A 20695-nucleotide genomic window follows, 5' to 3' on the forward strand; every position below is an offset into this window, starting at 1 on the left:
TTACTGAATGACTCTGATGGTTGTGCCCCTTCATATCTCAGATCCAGAAGAAAATGGCATTAAAATAATTATGTGCACTGTTTAATTATCCAGTTCATTTATTTGCAGCATGGTGACAAAGTTCTACCAGCATATCCTAGCCTTGGTGTTTGCTGTCGAAGAGATCAATGAGAATTCCAATATCTTGCCCAATGTCACACTCGGGTTCCACATCTATGACAGCTATTGGGACTCAAAGATGACCTACTGCAACACTCAGGACCTGCTCTTTAACTCTCGTAACTTTGTACCCAACTACAAATGTGGCACCCAGGAAAATGTAATAGGAGTCATCGGGGGACTGAGCTCTGAGACCTCCTCAAACATGGCAGACATCTTAGGTCTTTACAAGATTCCACAGGTAGGATTTGAGTATCCAAACAATGGAAAATTCTCCTTTTTGTGTAGGAATTTGATGACTCATATGTGATAATTTGACTGTTTGGTCTCTTTCCCTTCAGAATTTTGGTGGGGCCTCCTTCTTGAGAAAAGAATGCCTTTTCAAACCAAAACCTCAGATTACATCAGATGCAATCCATATTGTATTTCTTTGGTGTTACATTAGGTGATAGTAATATACTTATGAATTCCACTGCATAAATTTGGTGTTACTGTCAGGCTACTGTATGAGTTATTAACTTCCTCGCACCCAGATCTTTTTCATGAGTGACCTTAGATTTTCAGAGGGACAGGAGTGTCTCGTTTGTTGGTTGTCTAAAGTCATCAGCATCACTAGGATATTAATTCTTTCCATGAGTGGCTTAGCAAAAACTACTTTGTAGACAAATTAGGAGGTCAGCCATATCAAATTAGAACACAGGTCAGAGGTTCCCATCACTAACCTTGAGATATTAAAGAGAATGTGACAAGGTTTTAAACAATATGATGAATGCTTCTTTCCATGCTGAAATGCCCTCTTCTTCTTCTTTTCTTCTTCTTCCTTTTTAGATTTCATATGGTTCATTTCAACTAGAACTGAATGATCAAGTTAAGTTCCCTTCATTTTATCACATGGTCCCCAATGAAGACCTTCAGTATCAAGGAATTCTTGAGTTACTACTGTATTTCAGATGGAAATGGGTAGGGCTGATGGCTATAGATGATGAAGGTGGAGAGCATTTTTTGCAGACCATAGAGCCAATGCTTTTGCAGAATAAAATCTGTTTAGCATTCATAAAACGAATTGGTACCAATTTGCATAGCTATTTTCAAGTACATAAAGTAGTCTCAGAAACACAGGGGCTTTTCCCAGCTTTTGCAGTAAGCAAAGCTGATACAGTTATTATATATGGAGAAACTTCTTCTATTTCATGGTTACCATATGCTATAGAAGGAACTAGAATAATTCAAGGAATACATCCTGAATATCAGGAGAAGGTATCTACAGCAAAAGTGTGGATTACAACAGCCCAAATTGAATTCACATTCTCTAACCTTCATAGGATGTTTTATATCAGTGTTTTTCAACCACTGTTCCGCGGCACACTAGTGTGCCGCGAGATGTTGCCTGGTGTGCCGTGGGAAAAATTTGTTTATTTGATTCCTATTCAAGAGAATTACTTTATATATAGTCAATATAGGCACAGAGTTAAATTTTTTAACATTTTCTAATGGTGGTGTGCCTCGTGATTTTTTTCATGAAACAAGTGTGCCTTTGCCCAAAAAAGGTTGAAAAACACTGTTTTATATTGATATGCAAGAGCTTTATGGTGCTCTGTCCTTCGCAATTCACTCAAATGATCTGCCAGGCTTCCAAGAATTTCTTCAGAATGTACATCCTTCCTGGGCAAATGAAGATGGTTTTATCCGTACTTTCTGGGAGCAAGCATTCAACTGTAGATTTCCAAATGCTATGCAGCACACAGACCCCACAAACACATGTACAGGAGAGGAGATGCTAGAGAGCCTTCCTGCCCCTTATTTTGTAATGAGTATGACTGGCCACAGCTATGGTATCTACAACGCTGTATATGCTCTGGCACATGCCTTACATATCAGGCACTCATCCAGAGCCTACTACAGAACAATTGAAACCAGTGGCCGACCATCTCCTTGGACTGTTGAACCCTGGAAGGTAAAGTTTCCTGTGGCAGACTTTTCGATTTGCATGCAACACTGAATTCTCACCTATTACTATTGGTGCCTATGTATATGGCATATTGGCATTAAAACGAGCAAATTTTGGAATTTGTCACCCCAAGAGTTAATGAAAACAAGTATGCATATAATGTAGATTTATTTGTTTTTAAATGTAGATTTATTTGTTCAAAGAATGTCTAGAATGTCTAGGAAGAAAATAGACTCTCTGGGGCAGCACATTCAAAACCTGAATTTCCACCAATTCAGCGATTTGCCACTCTCTTCCCATATCTGCTACAGAAAGTTGAAAAAAAAAAACCTTCATTGTGAATTTCCCCACTCACAACCAAGAAAGTGAATTCAAATCTACCTAGGAAAGTTACCTGAACCACCTTAATGATAATATTACAACACTTGATACATTTTTATTAAAACTCTCCCTTTCTCTCTCTAGTTCCACTCATTCCTTCAGAGGTTGTCGTTCAACAACAGTGCTGGAGATGAAATTACGTTTAACAAACATGGGGAATTAGTAGGTGGATTTGACATTAGAAACTTGGTGACTTTCCCAAATAGATCCTACATCAGGGTCAAAGTGGGGAAGCTGGATCCTCAGGCTCCTCCAGGGAAAGAGTTTTCCATTTATGAGGACAGAATCAAATGGCACTGGAACTTAACTCAGGTAGGGAAACAGCCACACTGCCTCTCATATAATATAATGATATTTAGGACCATACAGTAAAATGAGATGTCTATAGATGTACACTGGGGGAGAAAGGGAGTGTGGTGGGCGCGGCCCACCCCGGGTGTCATCCCTGAGGGGGGTGACATCGCCACCCTGCCCCCAGGACACACGCCATGGGCGACGCCCCACTGTGATGCGCTGCTGTGCATGGCTAGCCCTGCCCCCATGTGCACAACCGTTCCAGGTGCTGGAGCACCTAGCTCCGCTTCTGCAAATGTAGCAAAGAGAAAGGCAGAATTGGTTAATATATTGCATACATTTGAAATTTCACTGGGAAACTGTTGACAAATTGATAAAAGTTTGTTAAAGAAACTGAGGAATGCAGCAGTGTCATCTTGCATTGAAGATCGAGGGGGCCTGACGTTGCATGCATGCAAGGTGCATGTGTGATGTCACACACGCGGCATGCAACGAGTGCTTGTGACATCGCACGGTTGGGAGCAGGCCGCACCAAGCACCCTGTGCCACACAGTTGGGAGGAGGCTGGGTGCTGTGCGCCACATGCTGAGTCCAGAGCACCCCACCCTGTGCTGTTGCGAGCCTGTTGGCCAACTCTAAACTAACCAAAGCCATTAGGGTTTCAGCTAGTGACTCAGATACCTTAGAATCCAGGCTAGCAGGGCTTATATCCTTTTGATCCCCTTATTGGAGTCTCACAACCAGGCTTAGATCAGTCTTCACCACTTGCAGCTGTTGATCTAGCAAACCTATTGAGAGGACTTCATTTCAGCAAACTGCTGCTCCATCTGCTGCTAGCTTTGCTGCTTTATCTGTTCCACGTGTGTTCCCGTTCCTCCCTCCATTTATACTCAGCACTCTATGCTCACAGGCTCCTCTCCAGAAACACACATTTAAATTCTAACACCAGTGTTGCACGCCACCCCAATGTCTGAGTGGTGTGAGATTCCAGGGTTTCCAGGGGTGGTGTTTTCTTTGGAAATGAAGCACAGCAGAGACTATGGTGTCTTTAAGAGATATGGTTTATTTACACATATATACAACCTGAACCTGCAATGAAATCAAACATTGCCCTGAAAGTTGCTCTGGCTCTCTCCAAGTTGCTGCTTTACTTCTAGGTCAAATCACTGCTCCAAACTCTGTACTCTAAACTCTAGCTTTATCTGTTGAGGGAGAAAACCTCACCCATTTGCCACCTTATGCCAAGCCCCTTAATGCCTCTTAATGGTTCATCATCCAGGCTGTCACCACACCAGGAGGTTAGGCAATTCCAAGAATTAGAAACCTTGATTAATTTCTAACACTTGTAGGATCCAGGGATTAGAGGAGTCTGGCACCCACCTTAACACCCCAAACTCATAACAATATCAACAATTTCTAACGTCTTCAAAATAATATATGAAGCAGAGACATTCATTTTTAATATAACCAGTCAACACAGCTAAGAATTTTTTTAAAGTTTTCTTATTGATTGCAAGGTTTTCTTTTACAGTCCTTTCAAATGTGAAATAATTATTTTGAAAGCAAATACTAATAAACATTAAATTGTGAGTTAACAATCAACATTCCAATGGCTTGCTGCATCCTGCTTTAGCTATTCCATTAAATTATTTCCCATCTGTATTATTTTTATTAATGTTATATCTTGAAACATTCACATGGAAGGGAGAAATTCTAACTATGGAAAGCCAGTGTAATTTACACTTGCTTTAGTTTAAAAACTTCTAGTTCAAGTCATTCTGTTTCAGGCAGGCATGGGAAAATTTTGGTACTTTAGATGTTGCTGAACTACAACTCCTATCATCCCTGGCCACTACTGAGCTGTTAGGAGTTGCAGTTCAGCAACATCTGGAGGGTAAAAAGTTTCCTACACCTGTTCCAGTTAGTGACATTAGATCAGATCTTTTACAAGTTGTACTATTTGCTGGGCTAAGTGTTGGTACAATGGGGACGTGGGTGGTGCTGTGGTCTAAACCACTGAGCCTCTTGGGCTTGCCAGTTCAAATCCCCATGATGGGGTGAGCGCCCATTGCTCTGTCCCAGCTTCTGCCGACCTAGCAGCTCGAAAGTACGCCAGTGCAAGTAGATAAGTACCATACTTTTCTGTGTATAAGACTATGTTTTTTACTCTAAAATAATGTTCAAAATCTGGGCTCCTCTCATACATGGATAGTATCCCCCTATTTTCTTAAATCAGAGTCCCCCAAAATAGTGAGGGGGGGGACTAAAAATAGTCTTATACATGGGGGTGTCTTATAGACGGAAAAATATGGTAGGTACTACTGTGACCGAAAGGCAAACAGTGTTTCTGTGCGCTCTGGCTTCTATCACGGTGTTCCGTTGCAGCAGAAGTGGTTTAGTCATGCTGGCCACATGACCCAGAAAACTGTCTGTGGACAAATGCTGGCTCCCTCGGCCTGAAAGTGAGATGAGCGCCACAACCCCATACTCACCTTTGACTGGACTTAACCATCCCGGGGTCCTTTAACTTTACCTTGCCTAGGTACTACAATATTCCGATCATCACCTGAGGCCTTTATTTGTGTGCCCACTACATGGAGGTCTGGAGGGTGACAACATGAGAACAGGTGTTTACTGTGGTGGCTCCTGATTTGTAGAATTCAGTCCCCAGGGAGGCTTGTCTGACACCATTTTTGTATATAGTTGGGTGCCAAATAAAAACATTCCTCTTCGACCAAGCTTTTGGCTATTAATGATCCATGGCCTTTTAAAGTGTGTGCATAAGAAGATAAGTGTCCAGTAAATAAATAAATAAATAAACAAATAAACAAACAAATAAATAATCTTTAGTATTCAAGATGCCTGATCTAGTAGGTATTTCATTCAGTGATTCTGGCACCTGTTCTCTTGTGCATATTTTATTCCACATCAATTGCACTTTCGTTTACTGGTGCTTTTTACTGATATAAGTTCATTTTCCTGAACATTTTCTTAATAATAAATTTCCCTTTGGATAGGTGCCACCTCTTTCAGTATGTAATGACAACTGCCATCCTGGCTACCATAAGAAAAAAAAAGAGGGGGAGAAATCTTGCTGTTATGATTGTGCTCCATGTCCAGATGGGATGTTTTCAAATGAGATTGGTAGGACTTGTCATATAAATATATATCAAAGAATACATTCCTCCCCCCAAAGTAAGATGGGGGTTATCTTCAAATACTGTAATGGTATAATCAGTCAATTTTTCTTTAAAAAAATGTTTAGGGGTACTCTCATTTTCCTACTCATAGTGAAAAACTGCTCCTCAAGGAGGCCAAACAAAATGTTTAGGGGTATTCGTACCCCTGCATCCCCCCAGAAAAAGCACTGGGTATAAAATATAGTTTTTGTTATTTACATACAAAAGTTTTATGAATAGTTCTTGTTAAACATCTTGAGGGAAAAAATACATAGAAACCCAGGTAAAACATTTTAGCACCAGCAAATTCCCAGGTAACTCTGATGTGATGATTGCAAAATCTGTTGTCTGCAAAATGTAAAAGAACATTTCATTAGTACTATTTGGTTTTTTGTGTTATTATTAAAAAGTGGAAAACCCCTTTTAAATACAAAGGACTCTTTAAAAGCATTGTTGTGAGCTTCTCTAAGGAAGTCCTTAAAGCCCCCAAAGTTCCACACCCCCAATTTGGATTAAACTGGTGGACCTCTATCTCCTTAGAAATGTAGAGACCTAGAGTTCTTTCACATAGAGATCCCAAGCAAGCTCCCTCCAGAAAGCATAGCCTCATTTCTTTGCATCAATGCTAGCTGGACTTTTGCTAAGACAGCTATGTTGAGAACAGTTTCTGTTCCTTTTCTCTCCAGACATGGAAACTTGTGTCCTTTGTCCAGATGACCAGTATCCAAACAAAGGGAAGGATCAGTGCATTCCTAAGATTCCAAACTTCCTGGCTACTGATGACACTTTGGCTATTGTTCTAAATTTCTCTGCAGTTTTGTTATCACTGATTACAGTGCTGGTGCTTGGCATCTTCATCAAATACCAGGACACTGCCATAGTCAAGGCCAATAACAGAAGCCTCACCTACATTCTCCTCATCTCCCTTCTCTTGTGTTTCCTGTGCTCCTTGACGTTCTTCGGAAGGCCTAATGAGGCAAACTGCCTTCTCCGACAAACTGCTTTTGGTATTGTCTTCTCTGTCGCCCTCTCTAGCATCTTGGCCAAAACCATCTCTGTGGTTTTGGCATTCATGGCTACCAAACCAGGATCCAGGATGAGGACATGGTTGGGACAAAGGCTGGCTTATTCCATTGTACTTTCCTGCTCCAAAATTCAAATAGGGATCTGTACTCTGTGGCTGGCAACCTCTGCACCGTTCCCAGATGTGGACACATACTCAATGACTGAAGAAATTATATTGCTGTGTAATGAAGGTTCAAGCATCATGTTTTATTGTGTCCTGGGCTACTTGGGCTTCCTGGCATTTCTCAGCTTCACTGTAGCTTTCCTAGCCAGGAAGTTGCCTGACAGTTTTAATGAAGCCAAGTTCATCACTTTCAGTATGTTGGTCTTTTGCAGTGTTTGGCTCTCCTTTGTTCCTACATACCTGAGCACAAGTGGAAAATATATGGTGGCTGTGGAGATCTTCTCCATCTTGGCTTCCAGTGCTGGGCTACTGTGTTGCATATTTTTCCCTAAATGCTACATCATTTTACTGAAGCCTGAGTTGAACAACAAAGAGCAACTGATTCGAAGAAAGCTATAAATATTAGAAGAGTTTATGCTTCCATTTTTTTTCATTGTATTTCATGGTATTCTACACATGTTCATCAGAGATGTGTAAATAAATAGGGACTATGTAAACAATCACAACAGTTTTTGTTCTGTGGTTTTGCATAGTGATTTTAAAAAGAAAGGAAGAAAAAAAAAACCATGAAAACAGATGCAATTCTCACCAAGAGGCTAAAATGTTAACAGGATATACAATTCAGTGCAAGTAAGATATATGAACTCTTTGTTCCTTGATTGGCCAAGAAGTTGGAAACAGGAATAGAAAACATGTATATTACTGTGGCAGAGTTTTTCAGAAAATTAAAATTGATGTTAGAGCTCTGGTATAAATAGAAGAAACTCCAGGAAAACTAGAAGCTGCAATGTTGTAACCTTGAGATGAGTTGAAGTGTCTTTATTACTAACCAGTGGCTCAAGATCTGGCCAACACCAATATTAAGTTACAATATGTTCCTATTCACACAATGTGAATAGATACGTGCTTGATGTTTCCCCAATATGCTATGATTTTTTTAAAAAATTCTGCTTAATTTTATTGATTGGTTTTATGGATAGTAGTGCCCAATTGTTACCTGCCCTTTGATTGTTTTGTGATGAAAGCCAATAAATTAGTAAATAAATTGGGAACACATATTGACTGTGTTCAACTGAATGTGTTTCTTTCTGTGTCTCTCAATTGCTTTGTTATTTACCCCTTCCCAAACACCTCACAGCCCTACTTAGTGCAGCGAATTGGCTGGGATACTAAGTAAGTTACTGAGGTTAAAGGCTATTAGCAGAGGGAGAGCCAGACAATAAAGACATCAGATTAGAGCTCCATTACAAGGTGCAGACTGCAGTGGTCATATATGAAAGTTGACTGTCTATAATAGATTCTGAAGCATTCTTCAAATCCCATCACACTCCTTACTTTTAGTAATAGATTAAAATAGTAGTAATAACACTAATAATGCTATTTGAAATTGTCTATTCTACAATAGGCAATTGTGGTCTAAACCACAGAGCCTAGGGCTTGCCGATCAGAAGGTCGGCGGTTTGAATCCCCGTGACGGGGTGAGCTCCCATTGTTCGGTCCCTGCTCCTGCCAACCTAGCAGTTCAAAAGCACGTCGAGTGCAAGTAGATAAATAGGTACCACTCTGGCAGGAAGGTAAACGGCTTTTCCGTGCACTGTTCTGGTTCCCCGGAAGCAGCTTAGTCATGCTGGTCACATGACCCAGAAGCTGTCTGCGGGCAAACGCCATCTCCCTCGGCCTGTAAAGCGAGATATGTGCCGTAAACCCAGAGTCATCCACAACTGGACTTAAACTGTCAGGGGTCCCTTTACCGTTATTCTACAAGAAAAGAATTTCTGTTTGAAACCTATGGCACATTTGGTGGGACCTGTTTTAAACTTCCAAAACTTCATTCAATTCTTCATTTTTGGCATTCGAAACATTTGTCGACCTGCCCCAAACTGCAACAGGCAAGTTGTGACAAAACAATAAGACCCATTCCCAGGGGGAACCTTGAAGTTCCCTTCCAACTCTGTGTTGTAACAAACATGTTTCATTCAAAGAAATTATATTTTCAACAGGCAAGAACGCTGCAGAAGTTATTATTTCCCCTGCAATTATCTAAATTATTATAATCAGTTCAATTGACCAAAGCTCCAGTGGCTTCACAGAAGACAGAAGCAGAAAACATTCAACTGGAACGTCTGAAAAGATTATAAGTTCCGCAGTGTTCCATAGACAGCTAAGTTTAGGGAATAGAGAGAGTTAGGGCTGTGTCATTTTGACCAGATTCCATCTTACATTGTGGAGATCACCTTTCAAATTGATGTAGTTTAATTGGCATTCAAGGTGTGCTTTTGTGATATTGTTGAGGTTAAGGTTAAGGTGGATAGGAGTCCCTTTGAGTAGTGTGTTGGCAGAGTCAGCTGCTAATAAAGCCATCTTGCTCAAGTGAAGTCAATAGGAGTAATGATATGGTAAACTGAGAGGCACGGGAGATTTCATGTGTGGACGGAAGGTTACTATTAGGATGGTGATTTTTCTCCTTCTGCTTCCAAACATGGCGTGCAAAATGCATAGTATTACCTGCAGCAGAAAGAAACCTGTGCATGTTCCACATGAGTGGTATGAGCCAGGTGATCTCCTCATTGGTGGGATGACAACTCTGATGCATCACGCTATCCCTGGATTGCGATTCAAAGAGCAACCTTCCCCAGAACTGATTAAGGACCCTTTGTAAGGAATTGTTTCCTTCTATAAAACTGCACTGTCTCTCTGTGTGTGTTTTTTTATGTTTCTATAGTTAACTGCCTCTCTGAATTCACGTTTCCTTGATTTCTTTGAAAAAGACTTTTCTTTGAGAAGGTTAAAGATAAGGGGGGGAGAGATGTCCCTTTGTGTGGATGGAAGCTTGCCATCAGGGTAGTGATTTTCCTCCTTCTGCTTCCAAACATGGTGTGCAAAGTGCATAGCATTAGCTGCACCAGAAAGAAACTTGTGCATGTTCCAAATGAGTGGTATTAGCCCGGTGATCTCCTCATTGGTGCGATGACATCTTTTATCCATTACATTTCCCCCTGAAATGTCATTCAGAGAGCAACCTTCCCCAGAACTGATTAAAGATCCTTTGTAAGGAATTGTTTCCTTCTATAAAACTGTGGTGTCTGCTTGTGTTAGTGGTTCTTTAAGTTTGTATATGTTTCCTTGATTTCTTTGAAAAAGACTGCACACAGGTCCCATTATCTGCCTGCACTCTGTGAAAATTCACTGATTTGAATGTAAAAAATTATGTCCAAACTTCTCTATACACTCTGCGGATTCAGATATATGGACAGCCAGCATTTGCCTCCTTCCTTCCTTCCTTCCTTTCTTCCTTCCTTCCTTCCTTCCTTCCTTCCTTCCTTCTTTCCGTCCTTGTTTGCTCTTTGCTGGTTGACGGCAGCCTTTTTCATGTAGAAAACCATGCAGGAAGGGAGGGAGCAAGATCAGATGAATGACAGAGCAGGAGAGATTAGACAAATCACTTCTTTGTCTCTCTTTTGCTGGTTGACTGCAGTCTTTTCAGGAAGTAACCATGTGGTGGGGGCATGGGGTCAGATAAATCAAAGATTATAAATGTTCCCGCAGGAATAAATTTCATGTTTTCATTCCTAAATGGCTTTCTAGCTAGAAATACCAAGCTATGTAAAGATAAATGCATAGGGTGAAAATCAATGCACATTCCCACTTGTGCAATGGAGCTTTCTCCTTCTCTCATTTGAATGACTCTGAAAATCTTTTCTAGAATGTTGGAGAACCATTCAGAACAATTCTTGAAGTGGCAGTCCATGAGTGGAACTCCAATCTCACTGTGTTGGAAAACCCACATTGATTTCATTTCACACCATATCTTTATTTGACATCTCCAATACTACTTGAAGAATGTAAATTTTAATAATCATAATCATAATCATAAATGGAAATACTGGATCATATATATGAATTAATTAAAGCATCCTTCAAAGAAGCAGGGTTTGTTTGGTTTTCTGAATGATTTATGCTATAAAACAACTTGCTAAAGAAATCAGTACTACAAACCATTAGACACAATTGTTCTGTCTGTGTCTGCATATAGGGAACAGCTATAAGGAAGTGTGCCAGGACATGCTTTTCACGTAAAGGGTTGTAGTTTAAATTATTGGCATCCACTGGCAGGCCTGACAAAGACTCACACTCTGCAACATGAAAGTAAACAGTATAAAAAATGCTGAGCTAGAGGGACTTAGCAGAAGGCAGTTCCCTGCATTCCATTCTATGTCCACTAAAAAGTGTGTTTAAATTTTTTAAAAGGAAGGTGTTGAAGCTGCACAGGCATGCGTGAAATTGATGCATTTTTGGGAGATTTCAGAAATTACCAGTGATTCCAAACACAGTATTGTACTTCTGTGACCCAGCTGGTGCCCATTGCTGAAATTGTCTAGAGTTAAAAAAAGAATGGATGTAATATTACATATGACTACAGTGAAATTCAAGGAAATATTTTATATCCTCTATGTAGATTGTTCCACAGTCTATGTATTCTGAGATACTAAAACTGATCTGGTTGAAGGGAGTTCCAAAAACAGAATTATATCATGCACAAGTCTAATAACCATAACATAGCTGTTTTCTTGCCAGTGGGATTTAGCTAATGACTAACTTTCCTGGCTGTGCCCTCTCTTTATAGCTGGGAAGTTTCAGCTCTTGGATCTAGTTGAAAACAGTGTTAAAATAATTTGCTTTAATTTTCCAATGAAATTGCAAGTCCCTTCATTTGCAGTGTGGTGACAAAGTTCTACCAGCATATCCTGGCCTTGGTGTTCGCTGTTGAAGAGATCAATGAGGAACCCAATATCTTGCTCAACGTCACTCTGGGGTTCCACATCTATGACAGCTATTCTGATCCAAGGATGACCTACCACAACACTCAGGATCTGCTCTTTAACTCACATAACTTTGTACCCAACTACAAATGTGGCATCCAGAAAAATGTAATAGGAGTCATCGGGGGACTGAGCGCTGAGACCTCCTCAAACATGGCAGATATCTCAGGTCTTTACAAGATTCCACAGGTAGAATTTGATTATCCAAACTACGGGAATTTCCAATTTTAATGTAGGAATTTGGTGAGACAAAAAGTGAAGTCTGTATTTTTTCTTGTTATTATTCTGTCATCTGGCACAATGAAGTGGGTGGCCTATATGCAACATAGTAATATTCTATCTATCATCTATCTATCATCTATCTATCTATCTATCTATCATCTACCTACCTACCTATCTATCATCTACCTACCTATCTATCATCTATCTATCTATCTATCTATCTATCTATCTATCTATCTATCATCTATCGATCTATCGATCTAACTATCATCTATTGATCTATCTATCATCTATCTATCTATCATCTATTTGTACTTGGAGAATGACAACTCCTGGCTGTGACTTTGTGAGGTATATATGTAAGCATTGGCTGTCGCGGCTTTCCAGTGACATGCATGATGATTTCGCAGTCTGGTTCTCTTTCCTGCAGAATTTTGGTTGGGTTTATTTTTGGAGAGAATGCATTTTAAAAATGAAACTTTAGGCTGTCAGGTGAAAGCCATACTGCATTTCTTTGGTGTTATATTTGGTAATAATTTGTTGTTGGGGAGTAGATTACTGCTTCAGTTCTGGAGAGACCAACCAAGGATGTAAGCTTCCTTGATGTCCCCCCCCCCCATTGATTCGATTGGATGCTTGACTTACACACTTATGGATTGTTTTGCACATTTTTGGTGTGACTGTCAGCCTACTGTTATTTATTCTCTCACTCACAGAAACCCCTGGTTCATGCGGCTGGGGCATTCCTTTGTTGACCATCCTCTTCCTTGTATAGCATATTTCATTTATGAAAGATAACATTGCTGATGCTCTTTCATGGAACCTGACAGAGACGTCTTGACTGCTGATCTCACAGGCCAGAACCCAGGCAAATGGGATTCCACCAGCAGTGTGGGAATTGGAGACTTGTGTCCAAGAAGGCTGTGTTATTTGCATCCAGCACTTGTGTATGCTATATATCAAAATGCAATGAGTTTTATGGTCAGCAGGGGCTATCAGCTGTTACAATCTGTATCAATGGTTAAGAGTGTCGAGTTTTGCATTGAATGCAGGAAATGATAGTCATTTCGTCTTTCTGTTTCATGCTCCTGTTCCTACATGCTTTTTTTGAAGAGGGGATTTCAGCTTGGAAAGATGGATATGTGCCATGGTTTTAAATAATATACCGAACTCCTTCTCCAACATTGAAATGGTGTGCTTTTGTTTGTTTGTTTTAGATGTCATATGGCTCATTTCAACCAGAATCGACTGATCAGTTGGAGTTCCCTTCTTTTTATCGCATGGTCCCCAATGAAGACCTTCAGTATCAAGGGATTCTTGAGTTACTTGTGTATTTCAGATGGAAATGGGTAGGTCTGATGGCTATAGATGATGAAGGCGGAGAACATTTTTTGCAGACCATAGAGCCAATGCTTTTGCAGAATAAAATCTGTTCAGCATTCATACGTCGAATTCGTAGAAATTTGCATAATTTCCTTGATGAAGAAAAAGTAGCCATAGAAACACAGGGATATTTGCCAGCTTTTGCGGTAAGCAAAGCTAATGTGGTTATTATATATGGAGAAACCTCTTCTATTTCATGGTTGCCATATGCTATAGCAGGAACTAGACTGTTTCAGGTAACACATCCTGAATATCAGGAGAAGGTATCAACAGCAAAAGTGTGGATTACAACAGCCCAAATTGAATTCACATCTTGTGCCATTCTGAAGATATTTAATATGGATATGGAAGGGCTTCATGGTGCTCTATCCTTTGCAATTCACTCAAGTCATCTGGGAGGCTTTAAAGAGCTTCTTCAGAGTGTACACCCTTCTTGGAAAAAGAAAGATGGTTTTATCAAGGAATTTTGGGAACAAGCATTCAGCTGTAGCTTTCCAAACAATATGGAGCCAACAGACAACACAAACACATGTACTGGAGAGGAGTCGCTGGAGAACCTTCCTGCCCCTTATTTTGCCATGAGTATGACTGGCCACAGCTATGCTATCTATAATGCTGTCCATTCTCTGGCACATGCCTTACATATCACATACTCATCCAGAGCCAACTACAGAATAATTGAGGCCGGGGGCCGACCATATCCTTGGAATGTGGAAACATGGAAGGTAATACTCCCTTTTGTAAAGTTTACATGCAGTTATTACTCTGGTGTCTCCCCTTCTGGGATGTCATTGGGAGCCAAGGACTGCACCCACATGAAAGCAGCAGATAGATGATGGAAGGGCCCTCAATGAGAGTCCGGGAAGTAAAGCACCCCCAGGTTGGGAGAATGGCATAAGAAAGGAAAGTTCCCAGGAGAAACCCAGGAGGTTCTGCCATTGTCTGTGGGTGGCTGAGATGAAGCACTACTTCATGTACAGAGAATGGAACCTTTCAATGGTGACTCCCAGCCTATGGAATGCTCTTCCCATGGAGGCACACCTGACATTACTGGCTCCCTTTGGGCACCAGGAAAAATGTTTCTTCCCAGTCAGGTTGTGGTCCATTTCAGTTTTGCACTGCTTTTAATTCTTGTACTATATTGTTAGCTGCTTTGAGTCAACATTTTGTAAAAACCCAAGTGACCTATAATTAAATAAATAATAACTGGATCATATTTATATGCTTGGTAACACTTACAAAGAATTGTAACAGATGAGTAAAGCTTTCAGAAACCATGCAGATTCTGATTAAGCTAATCAGCCTGTAATCTCCAGGATTTCCCTGGGTCCCTGTTTCAAAAAGTTGGTGTTATATTGGCCTACCCTCAAGCATGGGGCCTGATCTTAGGGAGAAATTACATATTTTAATTAGCAGTTCAGCAAATTCATATATGAGCTCTTAAATAACTCAGGTAGATGCCATCCAGGAGAGGCCTTGGACTTATTTCAGGTCAGCACTATTCCCCTCAGTTCCTCAAACGTACTTCCTGCTGAGGCCAGCTCAGGCACAGGGATTTGCCCCATGTCTTCAAATGTGAAGATTGATGGGGGGAAAATCAATCAGTTTCCCTGCAATCTCCTTATCTTCTTTTAACACACGTTTGACTCATTTGTCACCCAAGAGTCCTAGCACCTCCTTAGCAAGACTCTAGCTACTCAACTATATTAATAATGTTTTGCTGCTGCCCTTTATGTTTTTAGGAACGTGCACAGTGCACTTATCACCTGCTTGCATTTATTTTACCAAACATTTGCTCCTTTCCCCCTGTTCATTTCAAAAGGAATTCACTTTTCTACAGAAAGCCTTCTTGCTTCAAGCAATGGCAATTGTATGAGTTTTCTTCTCTAACACATTTAAATCCTGCATTTCCACTTACTTTATGATTTACCACTCTCTTCCCATATCTTCTACCAAAATCAGATCACACTTTGTTGTGAATTTCCCACAACAGAGAAAAAGCATGCAAATCTATGTAGGAAAGCTGCTTGAATAACCTTAATGATAATATTACAGTTCTTTAGAGACTTTCAAATCTCTCTTTCTCTTTCTAGCTCCACTATTTCCTTCAGAGGAAAGAATCCAAGCACCTCCTTAGCCAAATTCTTGCTACTCAGCTATTTAAACAATGTTTTACTGTTGCTCTTTATGATTTTAGCAATGTGCACAATGAAATGTTTTTTAGCTTATCTTATTGCCTACTTGCATTTATTTTACCCAAGCTTGTGTTCCTTTCCCCCTCCTCATTTCAACAAGAATTACGGTAAATTTTCTAGAGGAAGACTTCTTGCCTCCAGTAGTGGTAATAGTCTTAGTTTTCCTCCCTAAATATATTGGGCAGCACATTCAAATCCTGAATCTCCAGTAGTTTGATTATCTGTCACTCTCTTCCCATATCTGCTACCAAAAGCAGTTTCATATTTTAATAATAATATTACAATGCTTTTTGGACTTTAAATCTCTCTCTCTCTCTCTCTCTCTCTCTCTCTCTCTTTCTCTCTCTCTCTAGCTCCACTTATCTCTTCAGATGATGTCATTCAACAACAGTGCTGGAGAAGAAATTGCATTTAACAAACATGGGGAATTAGTAGGTGGATTTGACATTAGAAACTTGGTAACTTTCCCAAATGGATCCTACATCAGGGTCAAAGTGGGGAAGCTGGATCCTCAGGCTTCTCCAGGCAAAGAGTTTTCCATTAATGAGGACAGAATCAAATGGCACTGGAACTTGACTCAGGTGGGGAAATAGCCACACTGCCTCACAAGTAGCAACATTCATGATCAAACAATAACATGGCTAACTAGTAATACTAGGAATAACATCAAATATACTTTGTCAAACCCCAGTAAGCTTGTGACATGCCCACTATAAATATACAAGGTTTCCCCATAAATGTTAGAAGGCTGTAGCTCCGCCATCAAAGGGATGATATTGAAGAGGTAATGTGCAAAAGCTCAACCAGAGTCCAGTGCTAGAAAAACACTACCTTCAGCAACGCCTCCTGGACTATAGCCACAATGGTATTTCTCAGAAGGGTAGTAGGAGATGGGTGATTAACTCAATGGATATGGTAAACCTGTTGACTACTGTTAAACTAAGATCATGGCCACTGGTCCCATCACCTCCTGGCAAATAGAAGGGGAAGAAATGGAGGCAGTGAGAGATTTCACTTTCTTGGGTTCCATGATCACTGCAGATGGTGACAGCAGTCACGAAATTAGAAGACGCCTGCTTCTTGGGAGAAAAGCAATGACAAACCTAGACAGCATCTTAAAAAGCAAAGACATCACCTTGCCGACAAAGGTCCGTATAGTTAAAGCTATGGTTTTCCCAGTAGTAATGTACGGAAGTGAGAGCTGGACCATAAAGAAGGCTGATCGCCGTAGAATTGATGCTTTTGAATTATGGTGCTGGAGGAGACTCTTGAGAGTCCCATGGACTGCAAGAAGATCAAACCTATCCATTCTCAAAGAAATCAGCCCTGAGTACTCACTAGAAGGACAGATCCTGAAGTTGAGGCTCCAGTACTTTGGCCACCTCATGAGAAGAGAAGAATCCCTAGAAAAAACCCTGATGCTGGGAAAGATGGAGGGCACAAGGAGAAGGGGACGACAGAGGATGAGATGGTTGGACAGTGTTCTTGAAGCTACTAACATGAGTTTGGCCAAACTGCGAGAGGCAGTGAAGGATAGGCGTGCCTGGCGTGCTCTGGTCCATGGGGTCACGAAGAGTCGGACACGACTGAACGACTGAACAACAACAACTGTTAACGACTGCAATTAGTCCTACAGGAAAAGGCAATGGATAGTATGCAGATATTTGGCATATGTAATGAGACAAGAAACCAATATCTCTATGCAGACCAGGTCTCTCCATAGTTTTCAGTTTAGTCATAAGTTGTAATTCAGCAACTTCTCTTTCGAGTCTGTTTCTGAAATTCTTTTGTAATAAGACAGCTGCTTTGAGATCCTGTATTGAATGTCCTGGGAGATTGAAGTGTTCTCCTACTAGCTTCTCTGTCTTGTGATTCCTGATGTCAGATTTATGTCCATTTATCCTTTGGCGTAGGGTTTCATTTTTAATGTAACTATACTGTGCAGTCAATAGATGTTTTAAGGTCTTTTTAAAGGACCTTATTTTACAGGCTCTTCAAATTTGGAATGATTAGCTTGAAAATGTTTTTTCTCTGAATGTTTAATAAATATATATATCAATATACTTTAAAGGCGAGCTACCAAGGAACATTCAAATAGATTGTTATCTTTTCATTTAGTTCTTCCATTAAATTAATTCCCTTTATTGATTTTGTGTCCTATATAAGAGAGCCACCCTAACTACCCTAAGCCAGCTAAGTGCAGGTCAGATGTAATTCTTTTTCACCTAACAGAAACCTTTGGCTATTCAGTTGGAAAACTTTGGCTGATAGGAATGCTAATTCAACAAAATATGGAGAGTCATAGGGTCTCTAAACTAGTTAATGGAATTACATGAGATGTGTAACACATTTGAGCGCTTGCTGGGCTCAGTACAGAAATTCTAATTTTAGTGTTTAAGATGCCTGACATAATCAGTATTTTATCCAGTGAATCTTGCACCTGTGCTCATATGAATATGCTATTCCATATCATTTACACTCCTATTTACTGGTGAGTCTTACTGATTTAAGATCAATTTCCCAGGCATTTTCTTAATAATAACCTTTCCCTTTGGATAGGTGCCACCCCTTTCAGTATGTAATGACTACTGCTCCCCTGGTTACCGGAAGTTTAAAAAGGAGGGGGAGAAATTTTGCTGTTACGATTGTGCTCCATGTCCAGATGGGATGTTTTCAAATGAGATTGGTAGGATTTACTGTTTTGCAAGTTAGCTGTTATTAATTTTGGGTGCCCCCCCATTCAAAACCATGGCATAATATATGGTTCTTATTGTTTATATAGATAAGCTTTATGGAAAGATCTTGTTAATATTATTGGAACTTTTAATATACTGTATATTCTGGCGTATAAGACTACTTTTTAATCCAGGAAAATCTTCTCAAAAGTTGGGGGTCGTCTTATACGCCGGGTGGATAATCTGCAGTCGAGTATATCTCAAACTCTATATTTTAACTGGAAAAGTTGGGGGTCGTCTTATACGCCCAGTCGTCTTATACGCCGGAAAATACAGTAATAGAAACACAGGTAAAAATTATTTCTGACTAACATTGAAGTAATAATGGCATGATCTATTGTCTGGAAAATGTAGAAGAACATTCCATTAATATTGTTTGTTATTTTTAGTTAGTGTGGAAAAAATACTTTTAAAGCAGAATACTTGTTATGAGCTTCTTCAATGAAGTATTGAGAGCCCCCAAGCACTCTCCCCTCCTCACATTTACCTGGAGGATTTGTGTCTCCTTAGAAATATAGAAACCACTGAGCCTCTTGGGGGTTGCTGATCAGAAGGTCGGCGGTTCGAATCCCTGTGGCGGGGTGAGCTCCCATTGCTTGGTACCAGCTCCTGCCAACCTAAAAGTTCAAAAGCATGCCAAAAAAGTGCAAGTAGATAAATAGGTTGCACTCCAGCGGGAAGGTTTTGCCAGAAGTGGCTTAGTCATGCTGGCCACATGACATGGCCTGTAAAGTGAGATGAGCGCCACAACCCCAGAGTCATCTGCGACTGGACTTAACTGTCAGGGGTCCTTTACCTTTACCTTTTTAGAACTATAGAGACCTAGACGTTGTTCTCATAGTGATTTCAAACAATATAGTTTCTGGCTCACCACTGCTCAAACTTCCGGAAAAGCACATCATCCGAATCATGGATATTATTTGCAGTGAATCTCTATTTTCACTGCACAACAGTTATTATTCTAAGACAGGGAGAAGGGGGTCAAGAGCAAGTACACACACACACACACACACACACACACACTTGTTTGATTGCTAGTGTTCCTTTTTTGGAAGCCAATTGTTCAGAAGGTTTTGTAACCCATAGTGAATCTATGTTAGGTGGATTCTTGAAAAAGCTTGAGAATAATTTTCATTGAATTAAATTTCATTTTTTCCCCCAGACATGGAAACTTGTGTCTCTTGTCCAAATGATCACTATCCAAACAAAGATCGGGATCGATGCATTCCTAAGATTCCAAACTTCCTGGCTTTTGATGACACTTTGGGCATTGTTCTAATTTCCTTTGTGGTTTTGTTGTCTCTGACCACAGTTCTGGTGCTTGTCATCTTCATTAAATGCCGGAACACTGCCATAGTCAAGGCCAACAATAGAAGCCTCACCTACATTCTTCTCATCTCCCTCCTCTTGTGTTTCCTCTGCTCTTTGTTGTTTCTTGGAAGGCCTAATGAGGTGACTTGTCTTCTGCGACAAACTGCTTTTGGTATTGTCTTCTCTGTAGCCCTTTCTAGCATCTTGGCCAAAACCATCTCTGTGGTTTTGGCATTCATGGCTACTAAACCAGGATCCAGGATGAGGAAATGGATTGGAAAACGATTGGCTTATTCCATAGTCATCTCTTCGTCCAGTACTCAAGTAGGGATTTGTATTCTGTGGCTGGGAACCTTTCCACCATTCCCAGATGTGGACACACCCTCAGGGACTGAAGAAATTGTATTGCTATGTAATGAAGGCTCAAGCATCATGTTTTATTGTGTCTTGGGCTACATGGGCTTCTTGGCCATTGTCAGCTTCACTGTAGCTTTCCTAGCCAGGAAGTTGCCTGACAGTTTCAATGAAGCCAAGTTCATCACTTTCAGCATGTTGGTCTTTTGCAGCGTTTGGCTCTCTTTCGTTCCAACTTACCTGAGCACCAGAGGAAAATACATGGTGGCTGTGGAGATTTTCTCCATCTTGGCTTCCAGTGCAGGGTTACTTGGATGTATCTTTTCTCCTAAATGCTACATTATTGTTATGAGGCCTGAGCTTAACAACAAAGAGCAGCTAATGCAGAGAAATAAATGAATAATGAATCTGGTTTTCTTCCCCCTGCGCAGGAAAACATAACATAGCTACAGAAAAACTGGTACTATGTGAAATAATGACAGTATTTCAGCATTTATTATTATTGTGGGGTGGTTTTGAGGTGAA

The 20695-nt window shown here is 40.4% G+C and overlaps 2 protein-coding genes across 2 annotated transcripts; both read left to right on the forward strand.

Moving 5' to 3' along the window:
• Positions 1–109: 109 nt before the first annotated feature.
• Positions 110–7549, forward strand: LOC117057379 (vomeronasal type-2 receptor 26-like). The gene is made up of 5 exons (XM_033168221.1): positions 110–400; positions 988–1416; positions 2573–2800; positions 5800–5926; positions 6648–7549. Exons 1-5 carry the CDS (start codon positions 110–112, stop codon positions 7547–7549), a joined length of 1977 nt encoding a protein of 658 aa, XP_033024112.1.
• A 2080-nt stretch (positions 7550–9629) lies between these two features.
• LOC117057380 (vomeronasal type-2 receptor 26-like) lies at positions 9630–20569 on the forward strand. Its single transcript, XM_033168222.1, has 5 exons — positions 9630–9805; positions 11868–12159; positions 13410–14300; positions 18330–18456; positions 19668–20569. Exons 1-5 carry the CDS (start codon positions 9630–9632, stop codon positions 20567–20569), a joined length of 2388 nt encoding a protein of 795 aa, XP_033024113.1.
• Positions 20570–20695: the final 126 nt, after the last annotated feature.

The sequence above is a fragment of the Lacerta agilis genome, chromosome 14 (genome assembly GCF_009819535.1).
Source record: "Lacerta agilis isolate rLacAgi1 chromosome 14, rLacAgi1.pri, whole genome shotgun sequence".
Lineage (NCBI taxonomy): Eukaryota > Metazoa > Chordata > Lepidosauria > Squamata > Lacertidae > Lacerta > Lacerta agilis.

Coding starts and splice junctions, on each gene's coding strand:
- LOC117057379 (XM_033168221.1), top strand. CDS start 110: ATGGTGACAAAGTTCTACCAGCATATCCTAGCCTTGGTGTTTGCTGTC. Junction 1,417..2,572: donor ATCCTGAATATCAGGAGAAG/GTATCTACAGCA, acceptor TTCTCTCTCTAG/TTCCACTCATTCCTTCAGAG. Junction 2,801..5,799: donor GGCACTGGAACTTAACTCAG/GTAGGGAAACAG, acceptor CCCTTTGGATAG/GTGCCACCTCTTTCAGTATG.
- LOC117057380 (XM_033168222.1), top strand. CDS start 9,630: ATGGCGTGCAAAATGCATAGTATTACCTGCAGCAGAAAGAAACCTGTG. Junction 9,806..11,867: donor GAACTGATTAAGGACCCTTT/GTAAGGAATTGT, acceptor CTTCATTTGCAG/TGTGGTGACAAAGTTCTACC. Junction 14,301..18,329: donor GGAATGTGGAAACATGGAAG/GTAATACTCCCT, acceptor CCCTTTGGATAG/GTGCCACCCCTTTCAGTATG.